The sequence below is a fragment of the Prionailurus viverrinus genome, chromosome D3, assembly GCF_022837055.1.
Source record: "Prionailurus viverrinus isolate Anna chromosome D3, UM_Priviv_1.0, whole genome shotgun sequence".
Taxonomy (NCBI): domain Eukaryota; kingdom Metazoa; phylum Chordata; class Mammalia; order Carnivora; family Felidae; genus Prionailurus; species Prionailurus viverrinus.
This window is the reverse complement of record NC_062572.1, coordinates 23,500,246-23,519,755: the sequence shown is the minus strand read 5'-3', so window position 1 is coordinate 23,519,755 and position 19,510 is coordinate 23,500,246. Positions and strand designations below refer to the sequence as shown.

The window sequence follows — 19,510 nt, the reverse complement described above, 5'->3', positions numbered from 1 at the left end:
ACCAGGATCTGAACCAAGGTGGGACCACCTCTTTCTGCTGCTCCAGATGGGCCCACAAATAGCTCAGGCCCAGTGAATTTTGCCTCACCCCGCCTGTAAAACCAGCCTTCGTGAGCGGGATGCTAAGGGGCCTGGTTCCTGCTTCTGCCACAGGGAAAGAGGCACAGTTGGCTCAACACTACCCCCGGTGGCTAAGAGCAGAGATCGCCAATGTTAGCTGAATGCCATCGGCTCAAGCTTGCTCTCTGAGGTCACCAAGTGTGAAGCCTGCTCACCCAGTGTGCTCAGTTAGCACCTCGCCTATCTGGATTGGTGAACCCCATTTCACGTCTTTTTTTCTTTGAGTTTATTTATTTTGAGAGAGATAGTGCGAGTGAGGGAGGCACAGAGAGAAAGAATCCCAAGCAGGCTCCGCACTGCCAGTGCAGAGCCCAATGCAGGGCTTGAACTCATGAACTGTGAAGTCATGACCTGAGCTGAAACCAAGAATCAGATGCTTAACCAACTGAGCCAGCCAGGCGCCCCTGAACCCCACTTCACGTCTTACCTTCCCCTCTTTATGTTGTGAGACATGACAAGTCACTTCCTGCCCTAGGCCTCCCCCTCCTCATTAGTAAACAGGGGATGATGCTTCCTGCATCAGCTTGGGCCTGGCACACGGTAGGCATGGAGCGGAGCTGGCATTGTCCCAACCCACAGAGAGGCAGCTTCCTCAGGCTCTTGTCAGTGCCACTGTGTCCCACTGTGTGCCCTCTGGCCCAGGCTGGACCTCCCTGGCAGGAACACACCTGCTCGCATTGGCCCTCTCCTCCCTTGCAACACAGGGCGGGGTCACCCCTGGCAGCTAACCCGGGTGCTGGCTCTAACTCTGCCACAGGATACTCAGCCTTTGGCCAAGGCACTCCCCCTCACTGAGCCTTGGTTTCCTGACTATAATTCCTGTCTGCTTCAGGGATGCATGTAAAGGAGCTGTACAAATTGTGGAGGACCATGGCCTGGAGCCCTGCTGAAGACTTGTTCTGGGCTGCTATGATTGTCCCACACTGGTGTCCCTTCTGGCCTGGGGACTTGGAATGTGAGCTGAACTGAAGTAGAGTTTTGGGGGCAAGGGAGCCTTTCCAACTGCCCTCAAAAAACCCTAGCGGTACCCCGCTGCTTATCCGCCTGCCTGCCCTGGAAGACTGTGGGGCTCTCCAGTTAGGAGATACGCCCTGGGGAAGGACAGGCTCCGCCCCCATTCCTCTGGACAGGTAAGGCCTATTTCCAACCACCTCATTTTGAGCAAGGGTTTTGATCCATGGCTTCCTGCCAAGATTTTGTCATTCTTTCCTGACGAACAATAAGTCTCTGTTTTGTAACCTCCATTATGAAATGGTTTTATTAACGACTACCTAATGTGTACTCAGTTGTTCACAAAGAAATAGCAAACATCAGTGACCTATTACCTGCGTCACCCAAGGGCCCTCCTGGCTTTCCTCTGGCTTCAAACACCCCACAGTTGCCCTCACCCCATTCCTCAGTCTGGAAGGCTCGCCCACACCCTCAGCTCTCCCTTCAGGGATTCCTGCCTTGGGCAAAGCATGTCTGATCCCCCATCAGGCTTTTTTTGTTGGATGCTCCCCCAGAATTTGGCTCCTGCCCCACCAAGCTGCCCACCTGAGAATGCCCATCAGAGTCATTTTGGCCTCCCTCAATACAGGCAAGCTTCCTGCTCACAAAGTCGGGTAAGCCCAGCACCCCCGGTGTCCCCAGGGCCTGCAGTGCCTGGGCACTGGGGACAGACTCAATAAACATTGACGAATGAATGGAAGGAAGAAGCAAACTTTAGGTGAGCCAGCCCCTCTCTGGGCTACTTCTTTTTTTTTTTTTTTTTTTCCTGTAAAGAAGTGATGGTATTGAGCAAGGGATGGAGTTGTGGAGGACATGCCCCCATCCACCTTGCCAGATAGGAGGTCCTGTCCTCACTTCCGAAGGTGACCACTGTGCTCACTGCTTAACATGAGGTGCACTCTGCCAGCTCCGAGATTCATCACTGGTTCCCTGCACCCGACCCCTCTGTGACTTGCTACTCCCCAGGCAGTCCCGTGCAAATTAAACCCTTGGGCATGGTGTGAGCCAATCTGCTACCTACAAGGAAACCAGAGGCTGTGCTGATGGTGGAAAATGAGCGTGGGTGGTTGGAAAAGCAAGGATCAGGGTTCAAATCCATGAACACCTTGTTTTTAGGCCGGGGTTGTGAGGTTGAAGGGAAGCATTGTGAGCCCCCAGTCAGGACAACAGGTGGGCCCAGGGAAACCTGTCAGGGGAAACCTTACAACCCCCGCCGGCCCAGTGGGAAGATGGCTCTGGAACACCCAAGTGTCTCTGCATCTGGGGAGGCTGTACAGAGGGTGGCCACACAGTGCAGTGGGGACGCTGGGAAAGCTTCTTGCATCGGGGATGCAGGAGCGGCGCTTGGACACAAGGATATCTTGTGATTTTCACCTGACAGCCCCAGGCTATCTCCTTGGAGCTGGCACAAAAGTTTTTTTCTTGCCAAACTCCTCAAACACTGTTGGGCCAGGAATTCCTCAGTGCACCAGCTTTTCGTATTTTATTTCCTTTAGTTTGCTTTTCACAGCAGCAGAGCCCCCTGTTCAGACTATGTGCTGAACCATGGGTGATGCGGCTGCCACAGAGGGCAGGCCTGGGGCCCCAAGGACCTCACAGAGCTCACCTGAAGACCCACCTTCACAAGCCTCATCATTTTCTTACCTGGGAAGAACAGGCCCTGGGAAATCAGGAAATCTATTAAATAGTGAAAATGAAATCACAGAATCTGAGAGCAAGAAGGGGGCTAGAACCGGGTTCTTATTCACAAAGCACCTGGATGTTGCTGTTTGCTGAGGCTTCCGGTCTCTGGCAAGGGTCTCGATGGCCAGGATGTTAATCCTTTGCAGCAAGGATCCCCTTTGACAGGGACATCTGACCACTCAGCAGCTTCATTGGCTCATTCCGGGCAAGGTCTGCTCTGCTGGGTGCGGTTTGTCCAGAAGAGCGGACTGCGGTCCTGACTGTGGGTGTGGGGCACCAGGAGAGCCAGCCTTTGGGAAATGGAAGCCATCACTGGCCAGCTACGGAGTCGCATTTGGGGTGGGTTGGTAGGGAGCTGGCAGACATTAGCTGTCCCTCTAGTGACACACAAAGACGGAGGAAAAGCTTGATGTTTCTCCAAGAAGTAAATCAAGTCTGGGATGAGCACCCTGGGATGGCAGCCCCACCCAGGTGCGTTCTACCTTATTCCAGCATGTTCCACCTCACTCCAGCACTGCTACGATCCTGGTCCTTACTCAGAGCCAGAAAGAACCCAAGCTGAATGTCAGCTGGATCACAGCAGGTGAGGAGGAGGCGGGGGTCACTGAGAATTCCGAGAGAGTCTTCACCCATTTAGCTCTGTGTGGCTGAGTGTGGCTTTTCCCGCTGGGCCTCATGCTCCATTTCTGATCTTCCCTCCAAAGGCAGTAAGGAGACTCTGAAGAGGCTTTGGTGTCCTGCCAGAACCAAGACCCTCAGCTCCACCACCCGGCTGGTCCCATCCCTCCACCCAGCTGCCTCCAGCTGGCCTTGTCTATCCGTGTCGAGCCCCCACATGCAGAGATGGGGGCTTCCCTGCTCTTCAGACTTGACGCTGTGCTCCCTGCCTGGCCTGGGACTCATGCACACGCCCCCAAGCCGGGTCACTAGGTGTGGGTGAGTCCTGAGACGGTGGACCTCATCAGGAGTGACATAAGGGCAGCTTCTGTGGGCAGGACCCTCCCTCAGTGGCTCCTGGTTCATCCTCAGCGTCCCCATTCTCAGTCTCTGCAAACAGGAGATCAGGTGCCTGTCTGAATCCTCAAGGTGGCCTATGAGCTGGATGTCCCCTTCCTGCTCTGCCACCGTGCCAGGTGAGCCCACGAAGAGCCGAGATGGTGATGCGGAGAGGGGGGTGGCTCCTCCAAACACCACGCTGCTCAGGAGGGAAAGGGACAGGGAGGGGGTACTAAGGGGTCGAAGAGCACAGGGACTGAGAGGTATCAGGGGTCTTCATTGCGCTGGGGACGGTCTCCTTGCCTCAAGACCCTGAATCTTCTCTTCAGAGGTCTTGTCTGGGAGCAGCACCTCCACAGTGTAGCTGACCTTCTTGGTGTGTATCAGGCTGTAGGTGTTGTCGAAGCGCAGTACGTCTGCAAGGACGGAGAAGTCATCAGGCGAAGTAAACCCAACTCATCTGCACGCCTGGTGCCCTTGAGAATGGGCCCAGGGCTGTGGGTGTTGGAGGGTGAGCCACGACCCAGCCCCCAGCCCCCAGCCCCCAGCCCACTGCTCAGGACCATCTCCTTGTGCTAACTAAAGGAATAATAATAACCAGCCGGCACGCACCAACCCCTTCTATGCACCAGGCATCACATCTGCACTCACAGCTGTCTGAATCCTCAAAGCAGCCCCACAGAAGGTACTATCACCCCCATTTTAAGGATGGGGAAGCTGAGGCCTACAGAGGTTGATGGAACTATCTAATGAGTGCCGAGCTAGGGAAGGGAGGGACTAGGATTCCCTTATCCTGATGCTCCAACCCAGAGAGGAGCCCTGCTCTCGCCAGAGGAGGGGGCTGAGCTCCATAAGCCACTTTTCCGTCTCGCCTTTCAAAGAAGGCATTCCCTTCAACGCCAAGATGCAAAGCGAACTCTGGGAGGTGGTAAGTCATCCAGATTTCTTGGGCTCCACCCTTCTAATTCTCCCTTTCCACAAAGGTGAACTAGGTATGTATTAAACCAAAGCATTAGTAAAACCTGTGCTCCTCAACCTTGGGTTCCCCTTCTCCTAGCTCTGTTGCTGATTGAGGCGGGAGGTCAGCACGGTTCCTGGGGAATGTTCATCTGGCCTGGGTGGCCTGAGAATGAAGGATAAGCACATGGAAGAATCATCTCTTTGGGACTCCCACAGTGGGTCTGCTTATGCTCCTGGGCAGGCTGGGACCCTGGAAGCTAAGCGCACGGCTGTTTACTTATCTGTCTCTTAGCTTGTTGAATGCTGTGTAAGGGCTTCCCGGGAGTTGAGTTTATGGTTCTGGGCTATGCATCCCACTTTCCAAAATGCATCTCTGCCTTTGTACCCACACCCAGGGGCCACTCACCAGATCCAACACCCCGAAGCCAATTCCCCTGGCAACCACGGGATCTAGGAGCTCACACAAACCCCCACACCCTCCCTGAGAGCCAGAAATAGAGGGCAAACAGGACAGCCTGGCAAGAGATATCAGCTCATTTCTCTGCCAGAAGGAGGAAAACAGATTCCAATGAATCCTACAGCTCTTACAGACGCCGGGCTTGAGGCAGGTGAGGCTCCCGTCCTCAGGTACCAGGTGGGCTTTGTAGCGCCGGATGGGGAGCACCTCCACCATCTCCCCCGCCCGCTTCCGCTCACACGTCTTGGTCTTCAGGAAAACCCCGAAGCCGATGTCGGCCCCATGAGATGCGAACTGCCACCTGCAGGGGACAGGGCCCTACTAATGACCACCCGCTGGGGCTCCGGGCCACTCCCAGCTGGGCCCAGGTGTGGAGTGGCCGCCATCCCTACCTGAGCACACAGCCCGGGAACAGGATTTCGTTCTCCACCTGCACGAAGGAGCCTCGGGCCACCGTCATTTTGTGCTCATACTGCATCCTCACCTGGTTGCGCAGGTAGTAGCTCTTGGGCACCTCACCCCCATAGTTGATCTGTGGGTGAGGGCTGCTGAGTGAGCACTGACCCCAGCCATCAGCTCTCCCTTCTCACCCTCTGGGCACCCGGTACCTTGGTCAGACACTTGGGGTTGCCATCAGGATCAGTCATGGTCCCCCCAAACTCCATGGGCAGCTGCTCAGGGCTGATGAACTTTGGCAGCTCCTGCTTCCAGTTGCCTGTGGGAGTAAGGTGGTGGGGGGGAGCTGTGGGGAAATCAGGGATGCTCAACAGAAGGGAGAGGAGCCAAGTCCAGGGAGGAAACCTGATGTGACCTTGGCTTGCTCCCCTATGCACCTACTGCAGAGAACACCCAAATGCTTTATATGGCCACTCATGCTGGGGTCTCGGGCTGAAATATCATCTGAGTGTGCAAAGGCCAGCAGGGGTCAGGCCAAAGTCAGTACCTGAGTAAAGAGGATGAGCCAGGGAGAAATGGGGCCTTTCACATTGACCTCTGCTTCTCTGGTAGATGCGGAGACAGGTACAGCCAGGACACCAGGTCACTCACCTCCCAGAATCACTATCTTCCTTTGTGTTTCCTCACTCATGAACATCTTGACCAAGTTGAAGGCCACAGGGAAGAGCTTGGGGGCTGAAACACATGAAGCTCCTTTGGGAAGCTGGGCTAGAGGACTTGGAGGTATAGTCATGGCCAAGGGCATAAGCTGGACAGGGGTTGGATAGATCTAGATTCTGCTATTTCCTGCTGTGTGACCTTCAGCTAGTTACTCACCCTCTCTGAGTCTTAGTGCTATTAACTAGAAAATGGAGAAATTTAACCAATGTATGCATAACACTTGGCATAGTGTCTGGCTCTCAATAAATGGGTGCCTCTCCTACCCAGTTGGAGGGTGCCAATAATGTGGATTTCCCAATGGTGACTCTTTTTTTCTTCCACACTCACAGTTTTCCCAAGTTGTCTTGGAATTCTCTGGGGTACAAGTTGATGTGGCATCTGCGTTAGACCTCACGTCCCACTTGAATTACTTATACTTACTGGGTGCTTTCTATGGGCCAGACTCTGTGTGACTCCTCCATAAAGTGTCTCATTTAAACTCACAGCTGCCCTACAGGGAGGTGCCACTGCACCCCTATTTTACGGGTTGGGAAAACTGAGGCTCAGTAAGGTTAAGTAGACTTGATCAAAATCACAGAGCTAGCTAGATTGGAAAGCAGATCATCTGACCCCAGGACACACATGGTGGCCCCCTCACTCTACAACCATCGCAGACAGGGAACATGCCCACTCAGCGCACGTCTGTCAACCAGTGTGATCCACGAACTGTCTGTTGCCACCAATCCACACCCAGAGAGGTAAAGAAAATAAGGGTGTATGTTTAGAAACAGAACTTATTTGATATTTGCTGCCACGCACCAGAGCATGAGTTTGTATACTCCAAAAGTATTGGTCTGTGAAAGGCTGACTGAAAAAACAAAAAACAAAAACCTGACCTTCTCAAAGCATGGCTTGAGAAGCCCTGTACTGGGTGATTTGTCCACTGTTCCCCCCTATTCCCCTTCCCCCTTCCCCAAAGAGTCATTCCCATTATGGGCTCACCTCGAATGACAATTAAATTCTTCAGCGTCTCAGGATAATTTGCTTCCAGGATGGCAAAAAACTGTGGCAAGAAAAGTCTCGTCAAGGTCACACTCCAACACACTCTATGCCTGGACTTGGTGGCTTCTAATCCCTCTGAGACCAGAGACCATGCCAACCCCCACGCCCCCGGCCATCCACTTCCCCCATGAGATGTACTTCGTTCTCTGTGATGTTCGTGCTCCTCTTTCTCCTTGGAGGGGGAAACCCCAGGCCAGCTTCTCTGGCTGCTCTGGGGGCCTGGGGGCCAATTCCTCCTCCATGGATGGGAAGCTGGTGTGGAGAGTGGCTCCCCGTTAGCCTCGAGCCAGCTGCCTACCTACCTGCTGGTAGATCTCTACAGCTGGCTTCCACAGGTGTTTCAGGCTGAACCCCTCCAAGTCAAACACCATCAGTACCATCTCGATCTTCCTGCCCAGCTACATGGGACAGCACAGATACATAGGTCAGACAATAACTCCAGCCAGGAGGTCCTGGTCAGGGAGACCTGGAACTCACTGCTCCCACCCTCCAGCTACCCTCAACCTCAATTGCCCACAGAGTTTTCTAAACAGAGCCCACCCAGGATCTAAGAAGATACTGCATCTGAGCACTGGCACAGTCTCCTTTATCCCACTGTTTGCTCAACACGATTGCCTGGAATTAGTTAACTGTAGAATTAAAGATATCACTCATCGCTCATTGGGCATCTTCACGTACAATAGCACAGTGTCTGCAGTCCCATGGTGTGTGAAACCAGAGCTACACTGCTGGCAGGCTGTGTGGCCTTGGGTGGGTTTTTAAGCGCTCTGAGCCTTGTTTTTTTCCTCTGTGCAGGGGGGATAGTTCCAGGTTCTGACGGAATTTCTGTGAAGATTCAGTGAGATAACTCACAAAGAGCCCCGTGCCTGACACACGCTGGTCCCTAGTAAATATCAGCAGATGTTATTATTAGTATCATCATCACCACAATTATCAGCTCCAACTGGAAACGTCCATGAAGTAGAAGATACTGTTGTGACTCCATAAGGTCAGCCACGTTGTTTGAAAGACACACATCTGTTCAAACTAGGCACTGAATAGGGTGCTTTGCAATTTTCTTAGGTTTGCCACACATCTTTGTGCAGAGGGCCTACTTTGTGTCTGACACCATGACAGACACTGGGGATGCACGCCCGGTCCTCGTCATTAGGCAACTCATCCCACAGTGACATGACAGCTCCCTGCCAGTGTTCTTCTTAGGCTCATGTAGACACTTAGACTCAAGGCCAACAGATCATGCTTGGCATTGGATTCATTCTGAAGGGTATGAACCGGGAAACACAGAGCCAGGGCAAAGAGAAGATCTGCACAGGTGGGTGTGGGTCCTTCTTGGCTTGGAATCCCAATGCCCCACAGAACTCAATTTTTTTTTTCTGTAGTAATTCCATATTAGCTTCTAGGGATCCACAAAGGATGCACCAAGTTTCAGGGGTCACTGTTCTTGGGGATACCCAAAGCAATGTCTCCCCTGTCAGGTGTTATAGTTATGCAGTTTACAACTGGGAACATCTTTTCCATAGGCAAAGCTGACCATCCACTGTTCCTAGAGTTCCCAGGGAACAGAACTAGAGCATTCACTGCACCCAAGGTCAACCTCTCACCCAAGGTCAGAGGGGAAAGGGCTTTGGTGTTCCTTGGCACCTGCCAGCAGAGAGTGCCACGCACATGTTAGATGCTCATGGATGGGTAACTTCGGGAGAAGCCACGTTCCACCAAGGCCCAGAGTGCTGAGGCCTGGGGAAAAGCAGAGGCAGGGTGTCCTTCCTACCTGGTCCTGGTGCCACCCTTTGGACAGCTCGGGTTCACCATATGCTGCCCATCCTAGACCCAGTCACTTACCTTTTGACTCTGCAGCTCACACTCCCGCAAAAGCAGCTCACAGATCTTGATGCGCTTCCGGATCAGCTCTTCCTTGGAGGCTGACAGGAGAAGACCCTTGGGGTCAAGGGTCCCAATGAGGTCGAACCACACGGGGCAGCCTTCAGGGTCATAGCCGCTCAGACCACCAGAGTCGTACAGCTGGATCACCTGGGCACGGGGGTGAGATCTTAAACCAGTCTACTAGGCCATGTCCCTGCTCCATCAGATGGCTGGATGTGAGGAGGTCTGAGGGACATCTGCCTGACTTGGGGGTGCTGCATGGGGCTCACCTCTGGGGGCTGCCATGTGAGGATGTTGTCCAGGTCCTGTTGCTTCCGGAATTCTATGTGCTGCAGAGAAATTGCAGGACCTGAAGACTGCCTGCTACAAAGGTCTTGAGGGCACCTGAGGGCATCAGGCCAAGTCCCTATGCCTACAGCCCCAAGACCCTGCAAGAGCATCCCCAGGCTCTACTCATAGAACCGGGAATGGCAATGCCAGGAGGAGGGCTGTGGGAGAACGAGGTCTGATGCATAAAGGGATCCAAGGAGGAAGGGAGGAAACACATGAGAATAGGACAGGACAAGAGTCCCCACCCTTTGTCGATGATCCCTGGGGTACAGTGTGTGGGAGGCAGGACACTCATGAGTATGGGGCCTCACCTTCCGGAGCATGTCCTCAGATTTCTGCAGGTCAAAGTTCCGAGCTACAAGAAGAGCCAAGGTAAGAGGAGGCTTGAGGCCGGACTAGAACTCACAGTTTCCCGAAAACTCATGAGGAAATAGCGGGGGTTCCTGAGCCTTTCATGACATCCCGAGAATACACAGGGGGTCTACACATTATTTTTAATTTTTTTTTAATATTTATTTATTTTTGAGAGAGATAGAAACAGAATGCGAATGGGTTAGGGGCAGAGAGAGAGGGAGACACAGAATCCGAAGCAGGCTCCAGGCTCCGAGCTGTCAGCACAGAGCCCGACGCGGGGCTTGAACTCACGAGCTGTGAGATCATGACTTAAGCCAAAGTTGGACGCTCAACTGACTGAGCCACCCAGGAGCCCCCTAGACATTATTTTTAAAAGCAAGGTTTTACTCTTATGTGGATCCTGAGAAACTTAACAGGAACCCATGGGGGAGGGGAAGGAAAAAAAAAAAAAGAGGTTAGAGGGGGAGAGAGCCAAAGCATAAGAGACTGTTAAAAACTGAGAACAAACTGAGGGTTGATGGGGGGTGGGAGGGAGGAGAGGGTGGGTGATGGGTATTGAGGAAGGCACCTTTTGGGATGAGCACTGGGTGTTGTATGGAAACCAATTTGACAATAAATTTCATATAAAAAAATAAATAAATAAAAGCAAGGATCTTTGGGGCGCCTGGGTGGCTCAGTCCGTTGAGCGTCCAACTTCAGCTCAGGTCATAATCTCACAGCTCATGAGTTCGAGCCCCACGTCGGGCTCTGTGCTGACAGCTCGGAGCCTGGAGCATGCTTCTGCTTCTGTGTCTCCCTCTCTCTCTGCCCATAACCCATTCGCATTCTGTCTCTGTCTCTCTCAAAAATAAATAAAACATTAAATAAATAAATAAATAAATAAAAGCAAGGATCTTTAATCCTGTAGAAGATGTTGGAGGCCCTTGATTTCAGTATGCAGGACTTTTTAATTTTTTTTTTCAACGTTTATTTATTTTTGGGACAGAGAGAGACAGAGCATGAATGGGGGAGGGGCAGAGAGAGAGGGAGACACAGAATCGGAAACAGGCTCCAGGCTCTGAGCCATCAGCCCAGAGCCTGACGCGGGGCTCGAACTCCCAGACCGCGAGATCGTGACCTGGCTGAAGTCGGACGCTTAACCGACTGCGCCACCCAGGCGCCCCTCCAGGACTTTTTAAACTGTTCATTCCAGAGGCTGATCTAACCTGTAATATTTGACGTCCCCATGGGAGCACAGACCTCCTCAGTATTAAGGCTAGTGAGGAGCATGGACTTTGGAGTCAGACAGACTTGGGTCTGAATTCTAGTTTTGTCCTTTTATTTGCTGTGCAACATTGAGCAACTCACCTTCTCTGACTCTTAGTTTTTTAATCTGCTAAATAGGAATAGTATCTTTTTCAGGTATTCAAAGGATGACATGAGATAAAACATGTAAAGTGCTTGGCACATTACCTGGCTCCCAGTAACTTCTTAGTAAATAGAAACTATTGTTGTGACTACTTCTTGTGAAGAAATAAATTCCTTTTAATTGAAAATGTGATGCTTTATTTTAAAAACAAAATTTCTAAATTTAGAAAAGAAATTTAACTCCTCCCTTCTAGTCTTTACACCACTGATTACTTTTTTTCTTTCCTTATAACATTGGCAAGGGTCTAATTCTATTTAAACTGTAATGTTGTGGGGCGCCTGGGTGGTGCAGTCGGTTAAGCGTCCGGCTTCAGCCAGGTCACGATCTCGCGGTCTGTGAGTTCGAGCCCCGCGTCGGGCTCTGGGCTGATGGCTCAGAGCCTGGAGCCTGTTTCCAATTCTGTGTCTCCCTCTCTCTCTGCCCCTCCCCCGTTCATGCTCTGTCTCTCTCTGTCCCAAAAATAAATAAACGTTAAAAAAAAAATTAAACTGTAATGTTGTTTGACATCCTTTCCTTGTTCCTGATTTTATTTATCTATCTATCTATTTTTAAATGTTTTATCTATTTTTGAGAGAGAGAGCACGAGAATGGGAGGGGCAAAGAGAGAATGGACAGAGGATCCGAAGTGGACTCGTGCTGATAGTAGTGAACCCAATGTGAGGCTTAAACCCACAAACCATGAGATCATGACCTGAGCTGAAGCTGGATGCCAAACTGACTGAGCCACCCAGGTGTGCCTCCTTGTTCCTGATTTTAAAGAAAACGAATCTAAACCTTCTACTTAAGCATAGCATGTATTGTAAGAGTTTTGCTACATAAGCATTACCAAGCCAAGCCAAGGAAATTCCCTTCTATTTCTAGTTTGGTAAGACTTTTATTTTGTTTTTATATTATAAATAGGATTTGAACCTTTTCAAATGTTTTTCCTGCATTAAGATAGCCACATCATTCTCATTTTTAATTCTATTAATGTGTGCAATGACACTGATAGATTTCCTAAAGTTGAATTCTTCCTGCATACCTAAGATAAACTCCCCTTCACCATGCTGTGTAATTTTAATACCCTATCGGATTCTATTATGTAATGTTTTACTTAGATTTCCTTACATCTACATTAATAAGTGAAACAAGACTAGAATCGTCTTTTATTGTCCTGATCTCATTTTGGAATCAAACTTACTCAAGCCTCATAAAGTAACTTTCACTTTTTTTTTTTTTTTTTTGAGAGAGAGAGAGAGATAGTGCACGCGAGCAGGGGAGGAACAGAAGGGGGGAGAGAGAGAGAGAGAGAGAGAGAGAGAGAGAGAGAGAAAGGAGAGAATCTTAAGCAGACTCCACCACCCAGCATAGAGCCCCATGCAGGGCTTGATCTCACAACTGTGAGATCATGACCTGAGCCAAAATTAAGAGTTGGAGGCTTAACTGACTGAGCCACCCATGTGTCCCAACTTTCAAATTTTTATATATTTTAAAGCAACTCAAACAATTTATAAAAGTACGTATTAGCTAGTCTTAAAACTTTGGAAAAATTCACCTGTAAAGCCATTGGGGTCTGAGTTTTGGAAGGAGGGAAGCTTTTTAGTACCACTTATGTGTCTTTAATATTTATTGGCTTTTTACTTTTTTTTACTTTTTTATTTTTAAACTTTTTTTAACGTTTATTTTTCAGAGAGAGAGAGAGCGAGCATGAGTGGGGGAGGGGCAGAGAGAGAGGGAAACACAGAATCCAAAGCAGGCTCCAGGCTCTGAGTTGTCAGCACAGAGTCCAATGCAGGGTTCGAACTCACGAACTGCGAGATCATGACCTGAGCCGAAGTCAGACATTTAACCAACTGAGCCACCCAGGTGCCCCTTTAATATTTATTAGCTTTTTAAAAAATCTCTGTGGTGTCTATAGATTTTTTTACTGAGAACCAGGGTGTTTTCTTGTTCCATAGAAAGTGGTTTGGGTGCTGTTGATGGACCCTCACAACTTTTTTAGTAGCACCTACTATGTGTCAGGCTGGAGGTATGTGGCAGGCACAGTCCCTGCCCTCATGGGGCTGGCATCTGAGTGGGAGAGATGGACACAGTCATGGAATGGAGATAAAGAAAACAAAGGGAAGCGACTTCAGAGAGAGGGTTCTCTGTGTCTGGACTGAGGGGGAAGGTTCCAAGTTCAGCCCCAGTGATCACTCTCCCTGTTGCCTGGGTCTTGAGCTAGTGAGGCAGGAAGTGGCTACAGAGGTGAAGTTGAAGGGGACAGGGCCACATCAGCAGGTCTGCCACAACAGACAATGGGAGGCATCAGGACACCTGGTGTCCTTAGGTGACCTTTTCCTTAGGTCCTTTTCCTTTCCCGTGACCCAGCAGCCTACAGGGTCTGTGACTTCACTCCTTTCTCAAGGACACACCAGGTACCTGAAAAGTTGGTTTTTAACCCCAGAAAGACTCCAAAAGAGGAGAGAGGTCTGATGCTGTATCAAGGGGCTTCAAGAAACCTACTGTCTGGGGGCCAAGGTGGGACTAGGCATGAGCCATCTGAGTACCACCTTGGATCTGACAGCCCAGAGAAGGGCTAGAGGAGTAAGGATGGGGTCAGGCGTTGAGACCGGGCCTTGTGTGAACCCTTAACCCCACCCTGCTCACCTTGGAGAAGCCGTGAGCAAGAACCCTGCTATATCAAACTTCACAAGATCCAGGCAGCCCAGAACATCTCCAAGACGATTGCCACATCACAGAACCATAATCTATCTCACTGCTGACAACCTTGTCCTGAATGAAAGTTTTCCCTGGGGCAGCGACAGCCTCATCAAGGGTAAGATACTCCCTTGGTGACCAGGAACTCCACCCCCAGAGAAGAAGTGGATCTATTTCTCCCCTGGTTTTTGAGAAGCTAGCTTGGGGTCCAACATACCCCCATCTCACCCCCAGTATCATGTGATGGTCCCTTTTGCATCTGTCCTCCCAACCCTTCTTGGATGAACAAAGCCTGACCAATTTTCAGAGAAATGATTTTGCTCCTTCCTGTGTTAGCCAGAGATGTTGGGATTGTGTGATTTCTGAGCGATTTCCTACAATGTTGGTTCCTCCCTGTAGGTCGGGAGGCGATAACTACCATCCCAGAGATTCTCAATGAGTTTTTTTTTTTTTACTTAAAAAAAAAAGGAATCTACTGTCCTCACTCCTTCTTTAGCCCAAGAGAATGACATGGACATAACTTGTCAAAAACAGAATAGAAATTGCCACAGCCGAGAGCGCCTAACAAGTTTAATGTGGCATCCTAGATGGGATCCTGGAACAGAAAAACTCAGGAAATCTAAATAAAGTAGAGATTTTAGTTAATAGTCACGTATCAATATTGGTTCATTAAGGGGCACCTGGGTGGCTCAGTCAGTTAAGTGTCCGATGTCAGCTCAGGTCACGATCTCACAGCCCATGGGTTCAAACCCCGCGTCAGGCTCTGGGCTGACAGCTCAGAGCCTGGAGCCTGCTTCAGATTCTGTGTCTCCCTCTCTCTCTGCCCCTCCCCTGCTCACACTCTGTCTCTTTCTCAAAAATAAAATAAAAACATTAAAAAAAATACTGGCTCATTAATTGTAACAAATGAACCATAGGAATGAAAAATGTTGATAGGGGAAACTGGGTGCAGCGTATATGGGGGCTTCCTGTACTATCTTCGCAACACTTCTGTAAATCCAAACCAACCTAAAAAATAAAGTTTGTAGAAAATGGTAATTTTAAAAAGTAACCAAACAGAACAGAACAGGAGGGAGGGAGGGTTTCCTCTATGCAGGCGCTGTGCACGCCCCTGACCTCATATCTGACTCACAGCGTCTTGAAGGTGGGAAGCAGTTTTACACCCATTACCCAGAAGAGAAAAGTAAGGCTGAGACACAGTGGGTAATTGCCATAGGCACACTGCTAGCATGGGGCAGAGCTGGGATTCAATGGCATGTGTGCCTGAGTCCAAGGCTGGTTATTATCACCACACTGTGTGTGCACTTTCCAGCCCCACTTCTGACTTCTCTCCCATTTCAAGTTCAAAATCCATCCCATGGGGTGTGTTGAGTTGAAACGAATTTTTCCCTAAGGTTTCTGTTATTCTCATTTTACACCACTGTGGCAATTCCTAGAAGAAACTGCTTCTCTACCTTTAACTGCATCGACTTCCTGAAGTGTTTGCTGGGCACCTGCTCAGTTTCCAGGTTCCCCAGGGGGATGACACAGCCCTGTCTTCAAGGAACTGGAGACAGACCCAAAGGCAAGTCGTGCAGAGTATATTCAGGGTTATCAGACTCAAAGGCCTGGCCAGGCCAGTCATCCTGAGAACTTCCCAGGTGTGAACTGTAACCTCACCTGGACCATATGCCCACCCAGTGCCTGGCATTTGACACTGACAACAACCCTCGGGGAGGTAGCCCCATCCCCACTTTACAGATGAAGAAACTGAGGCTCAATGGGTTTTTTATGCCATGCTGATTTGGAGGGGAGCTCAGACTCCAGTCCAAAGCAGGCTGATTCCAGGGCCTACGTTCTCCACTGTCTCCCAAATCCCCACCCACTTTCCTGAAACCCTTCTGCCCTCTCTCCCTCTCTGCCCCCTGATGCTGCCAGCCTCACCTCGGAGCCAGCGCAGGAGGAAGTATTCGTCAGCATTGGGCAGGGTGGGCAGCAGGTCCTGGAGGTTGTCCTGGAACTGAGGGGGAGATACAATGGTCAAAGGGGCTCCCATGACCCCTGTGCTCCCCACCCCATCCCTGCCCCTTCCCAAACTCAGTCTGCCAGTCAGTCCTGTCCAGGGACCCTGCAGGGTGGGGGACCCTGCCCAACTAGCAGCAGCTGCCTGGACCTTTTTGCCACCTGAGAATGGGGCACCCCTCAGCCCACCATGGCAGAAAGAGTTGGGTCCTTCTCAAACTTTGAAGGTTCTACACCTCCCCAAGATCCTCATTCTAGAGGTCTGAGGTAGAGCCCTGCCATCCCTATTTTCAGAAAGATCCCTGGAGAAGCTGATGTGAGCAAACCAGAACATCGTAGGAACCTTGCCCTCGATATACCGTATCTCGAGGGTCTAAATTTGGAAGCAAGTTACTTAACCACTCCGAGCCTCAATTTCCTCATCTGTGAAGTGGAGATAAAGATAAACTTGTGCCAATCAAAGGAGTGTGCACAGGTAAAGCACTTAGTGTCAGTCCTGGCTTGCAACAGGTGCCAAAAAAATGTGGGCACTCAGCAAACTTGGGCTGCCCGGAGCTCTGGACAGTGGAGTCTTTGTGGAAACAACCCCAGGCAAAGGTCAGCAGGGAGGAACTGAAATAGAAGCCAGGGATGCCTCATCAGGTGCCATGGAGGCTGGAGAAAGAGGGGGGCTGACCTGCTGCCAGAGCTTCTTCCTACCGACAAAGTTTGGGGAAGCCACTGAAAGTTTGGGCACGGGACTGAGGCTCAGGTCTGGGACGGAGAAGAGACCTCACTTCCATGGGGACTAAGGGAGCTGAAGGCAAGTCCTGGAGGAGCGGGTTTGCAGGGGGACCCGTGCATGGGAATTTGGGATTAGAAGCCAATGCTAGCAACGCCATAGGAAGCTAGCTGGACAGCCATCCACCAAACCTCCTTTAGCTTCATGGATGATGTTTCAAATAAGAATGTATTCATGTATTGCTCACATAATTAAAAGCGAATAATAGGATTAAACATCTCCAGTGTAACAAGTCACATGAATGACAGCACGTGCTATCATCACCCCCAGTGCACCCCCAGGCTCCTGGAATGGAGGTTCTTGCACATTGATCAACTGCAACCTCTGGGCTTCGAGGAGGTTTTTTAGTGGGAGCGAAGGCAGTAACAATAACGGAGAAACAGTAACTCTGCACCCCTCCGCCCTTCCAGATTACCAGAGTCCCTCCTTTGAACCTCAGGATGTGCCTGCCCTAAGGGCAGGAGGAGCAAATGTCACATCCCTGCTTTGTGGATGAGGACACTGAGGCTGGCGGTGGAGGGTCTTCCCCAGGGACAGAGTGGGGGAGCTGCAAGGCTAGGAGGACTCCACAGTTTCCAATCCCAACGCCACTCCATCTTTGGAAAGCACATCAAGTAAGAGAGAACGCCACTAAGCAGGTGCTGGAGAGGGTCTCGAGTAACTTGAAGAAAACACTATCTTAACAAAGATGCCATAGGGAGAAAGTAGCCTCTGGCAGTGCAACTAAAGGTGGTAAAAACCAGGCTTCAGAAAAAGCTGGAAGGAAACGCTCCTAGGCATGGTTGTCTAGACCTCTGGGACCATGGATGACTTCTTCTTTATCCTACTTTTCCCTTTTCCCTAAATTTTAAAACAACTACCATTCATTTCTTTTAAGTAATGGAAAAAATAAGAATAAACTCGTTTTACATTACTTAAAGCTCTTTGACCCACAAGCATCACCATCATAATTCACCCCCAAAGTCCAGGTGTCCAGCCCTTCCCATGAGCCTAGTGGCTGGGGCTTCCTTGAGGTCATTGCCAGTGGGGAGGGAGAGGGCTAACCAGGGGACTCCCCCTCCTCCTTCACTTGGGGACACCTCCTTCAGCTCAGGACCCTCAGCTCCTGGCACCTCCTCCTTGACCTGGCAATTCACTCAGGGACCCCACTCTTCACCTGGGACCCTTCTTTACTTTGCTAGGAATTCACCCAGGATTCCCCTCCTTCATCAGGGATCCTCATTCTTCCCTGGCGGACCCTTCCCAGGGTGGGAGTCACAAAAGAAACTATTCTCCACAAGTCTGAAGCTGTCCAAAGTGTGAACCAGGCCTGTAACCCTCACTCCCCTAACCCGAAGTCACAGTTTCTAGGCCTTGCCATCTGCAAACCAAATTAATGCTGTGGCACCTAAGACCTGAATATGCTCCTTTTTCCCCGTGGGGTGACACTCTCAGAGGCAGCTTGCAGGACTGTCACCAAAGCTGGCCCATTCCTGTTTAATGAAAACATTGACGATAGGAAGAAGGCTTGGACCCCCGGGGAGCCAGAAAGGCACAAAAAGAAACCAAACAAATGTTGCAATTCCCGCAGGAGATCTGCTAGTCTGTCTGCCCGAGACTGCCCAGAGGAATGGCAGCACCACCCTACCCCCACAACCAGGGGACAAGAGCCAAAGCCCGGGGGTCCGGAGAGGGCAGCAGTGCAAAGCCGGATACCCCCGCGCGGGTAGCCCAGGGAAGGGCTCAAGTGTGCTGCCCCGCATAAGGCCGCCTCAGCAACTGCGTCCCGAAGGGGGCGGGCGCTCTCTTGGGTCCCTTTTCTGGAACAATGGGGGTTCCAGACCTGGTGGGCAGCGTCAGGCAGCTCGCACCCTCCCGAAGCCTTCCCGCCCGCGAAGCCCCTCACCCTGGCCAGCGCCTCCTGCTGCTGGGGGCTCAGGTCCCCGACTCGGCCGCTCATGGTGCCCGTGGGTGCAGGGGGTAGCGGGGCGCTGGTGTGTCTGGAGTCTTCGGCCCGCAGCCTGGCCTCGCCGCCGCCTGGTTTTGCCCCGCGGATCAGATGTTGGTCCCGCCCCGACGGGAGAGGACCAGCCCTGCCCCGCCCCGCCCAGTTCTCCCGTCCCCTCGGGTTGTTTGGCGGCGGTGGCCAGGACTCACCCTACCCGGGGCTGGGAGGTGACCGGCTCCAGAGGGTTCCCGGAGCGCAGACTCCAGGGGAGGGCTGTAGGTGTCACCACCTCCAGGCGTCCTCATCCCAAGGCTTCCACAGGTTCCTGCGTGGTAGGGGAAGGGGGGTGGGCATAAAGGACATGTGGGCAAGTTCTGGGGAACACACCTAGATCCTCCTCCCCCCCCCCCCGCACCCCGCAATATGGAGGGACCTTCTATAAACCTGGCTCAACGCTCTAGGTGATCCCCAGGACCTTCTGCCCTGAGGGACGCCATCCTCCCTCCCCTGGCCTTGAACACAGGCTGGGCCCTGTCTGTGTTCACTGGCTGATAGAAGTCTTTATGTGCCAAATGGTTCCAGCCTTCAAGATGGTCAGGAGGATTAGATAAGATAATCCACCAGGGGTTAGCCTGGCATTGCACCACCAGTCAGTGTGCAATGTTAGGAATATTGTATCATCATTATTATTATTGATGCGTTCACCAGAGCAGGGAGCTGCAGAGGTGGAAATTCTGGGACGGCCTTCCGCTGGTGAGCTCCTGGGTAAGATCTACAGCCTGAAGG

General features: G+C 51.2%; 1 protein-coding gene across 2 annotated transcripts; it reads right to left on the bottom strand.

Moving 5' to 3' along the window:
* Window positions 1-1,456: 1,456 nt before the first annotated feature.
* LOC125149681 (SEC14-like protein 4) lies at window positions 1,457-18,814 on the bottom strand. Of its 2 annotated transcripts, none has more exons than XM_047828832.1 (12): window positions 18,683-18,814; window positions 15,939-16,014; window positions 9,886-9,929; window positions 9,514-9,573; window positions 9,203-9,391; window positions 7,666-7,761; window positions 7,304-7,364; window positions 6,254-6,337; window positions 5,815-5,921; window positions 5,599-5,738; window positions 5,338-5,507; window positions 1,457-4,205 (listed from the first exon to the last, which is right to left on the bottom strand). In XM_047828832.1, the coding sequence occupies exons 1-12, from the start codon at window positions 18,734-18,736 to the stop codon at window positions 4,066-4,068; spliced, it is 1,221 nt and encodes a 406-aa protein (XP_047684788.1). In that variant the 5' UTR covers window positions 18,737-18,814; the 3' UTR covers window positions 1,457-4,065. The 2 variants fall into 2 exon arrangements, with proteins under 2 accessions (XP_047684788.1, XP_047684789.1); XM_047828833.1 differs by lacking the exon at window positions 1,457-4,205 and adding an exon at window positions 4,481-4,912.
* Between the last annotated feature and the right edge of the window lie 696 nt (window positions 18,815-19,510).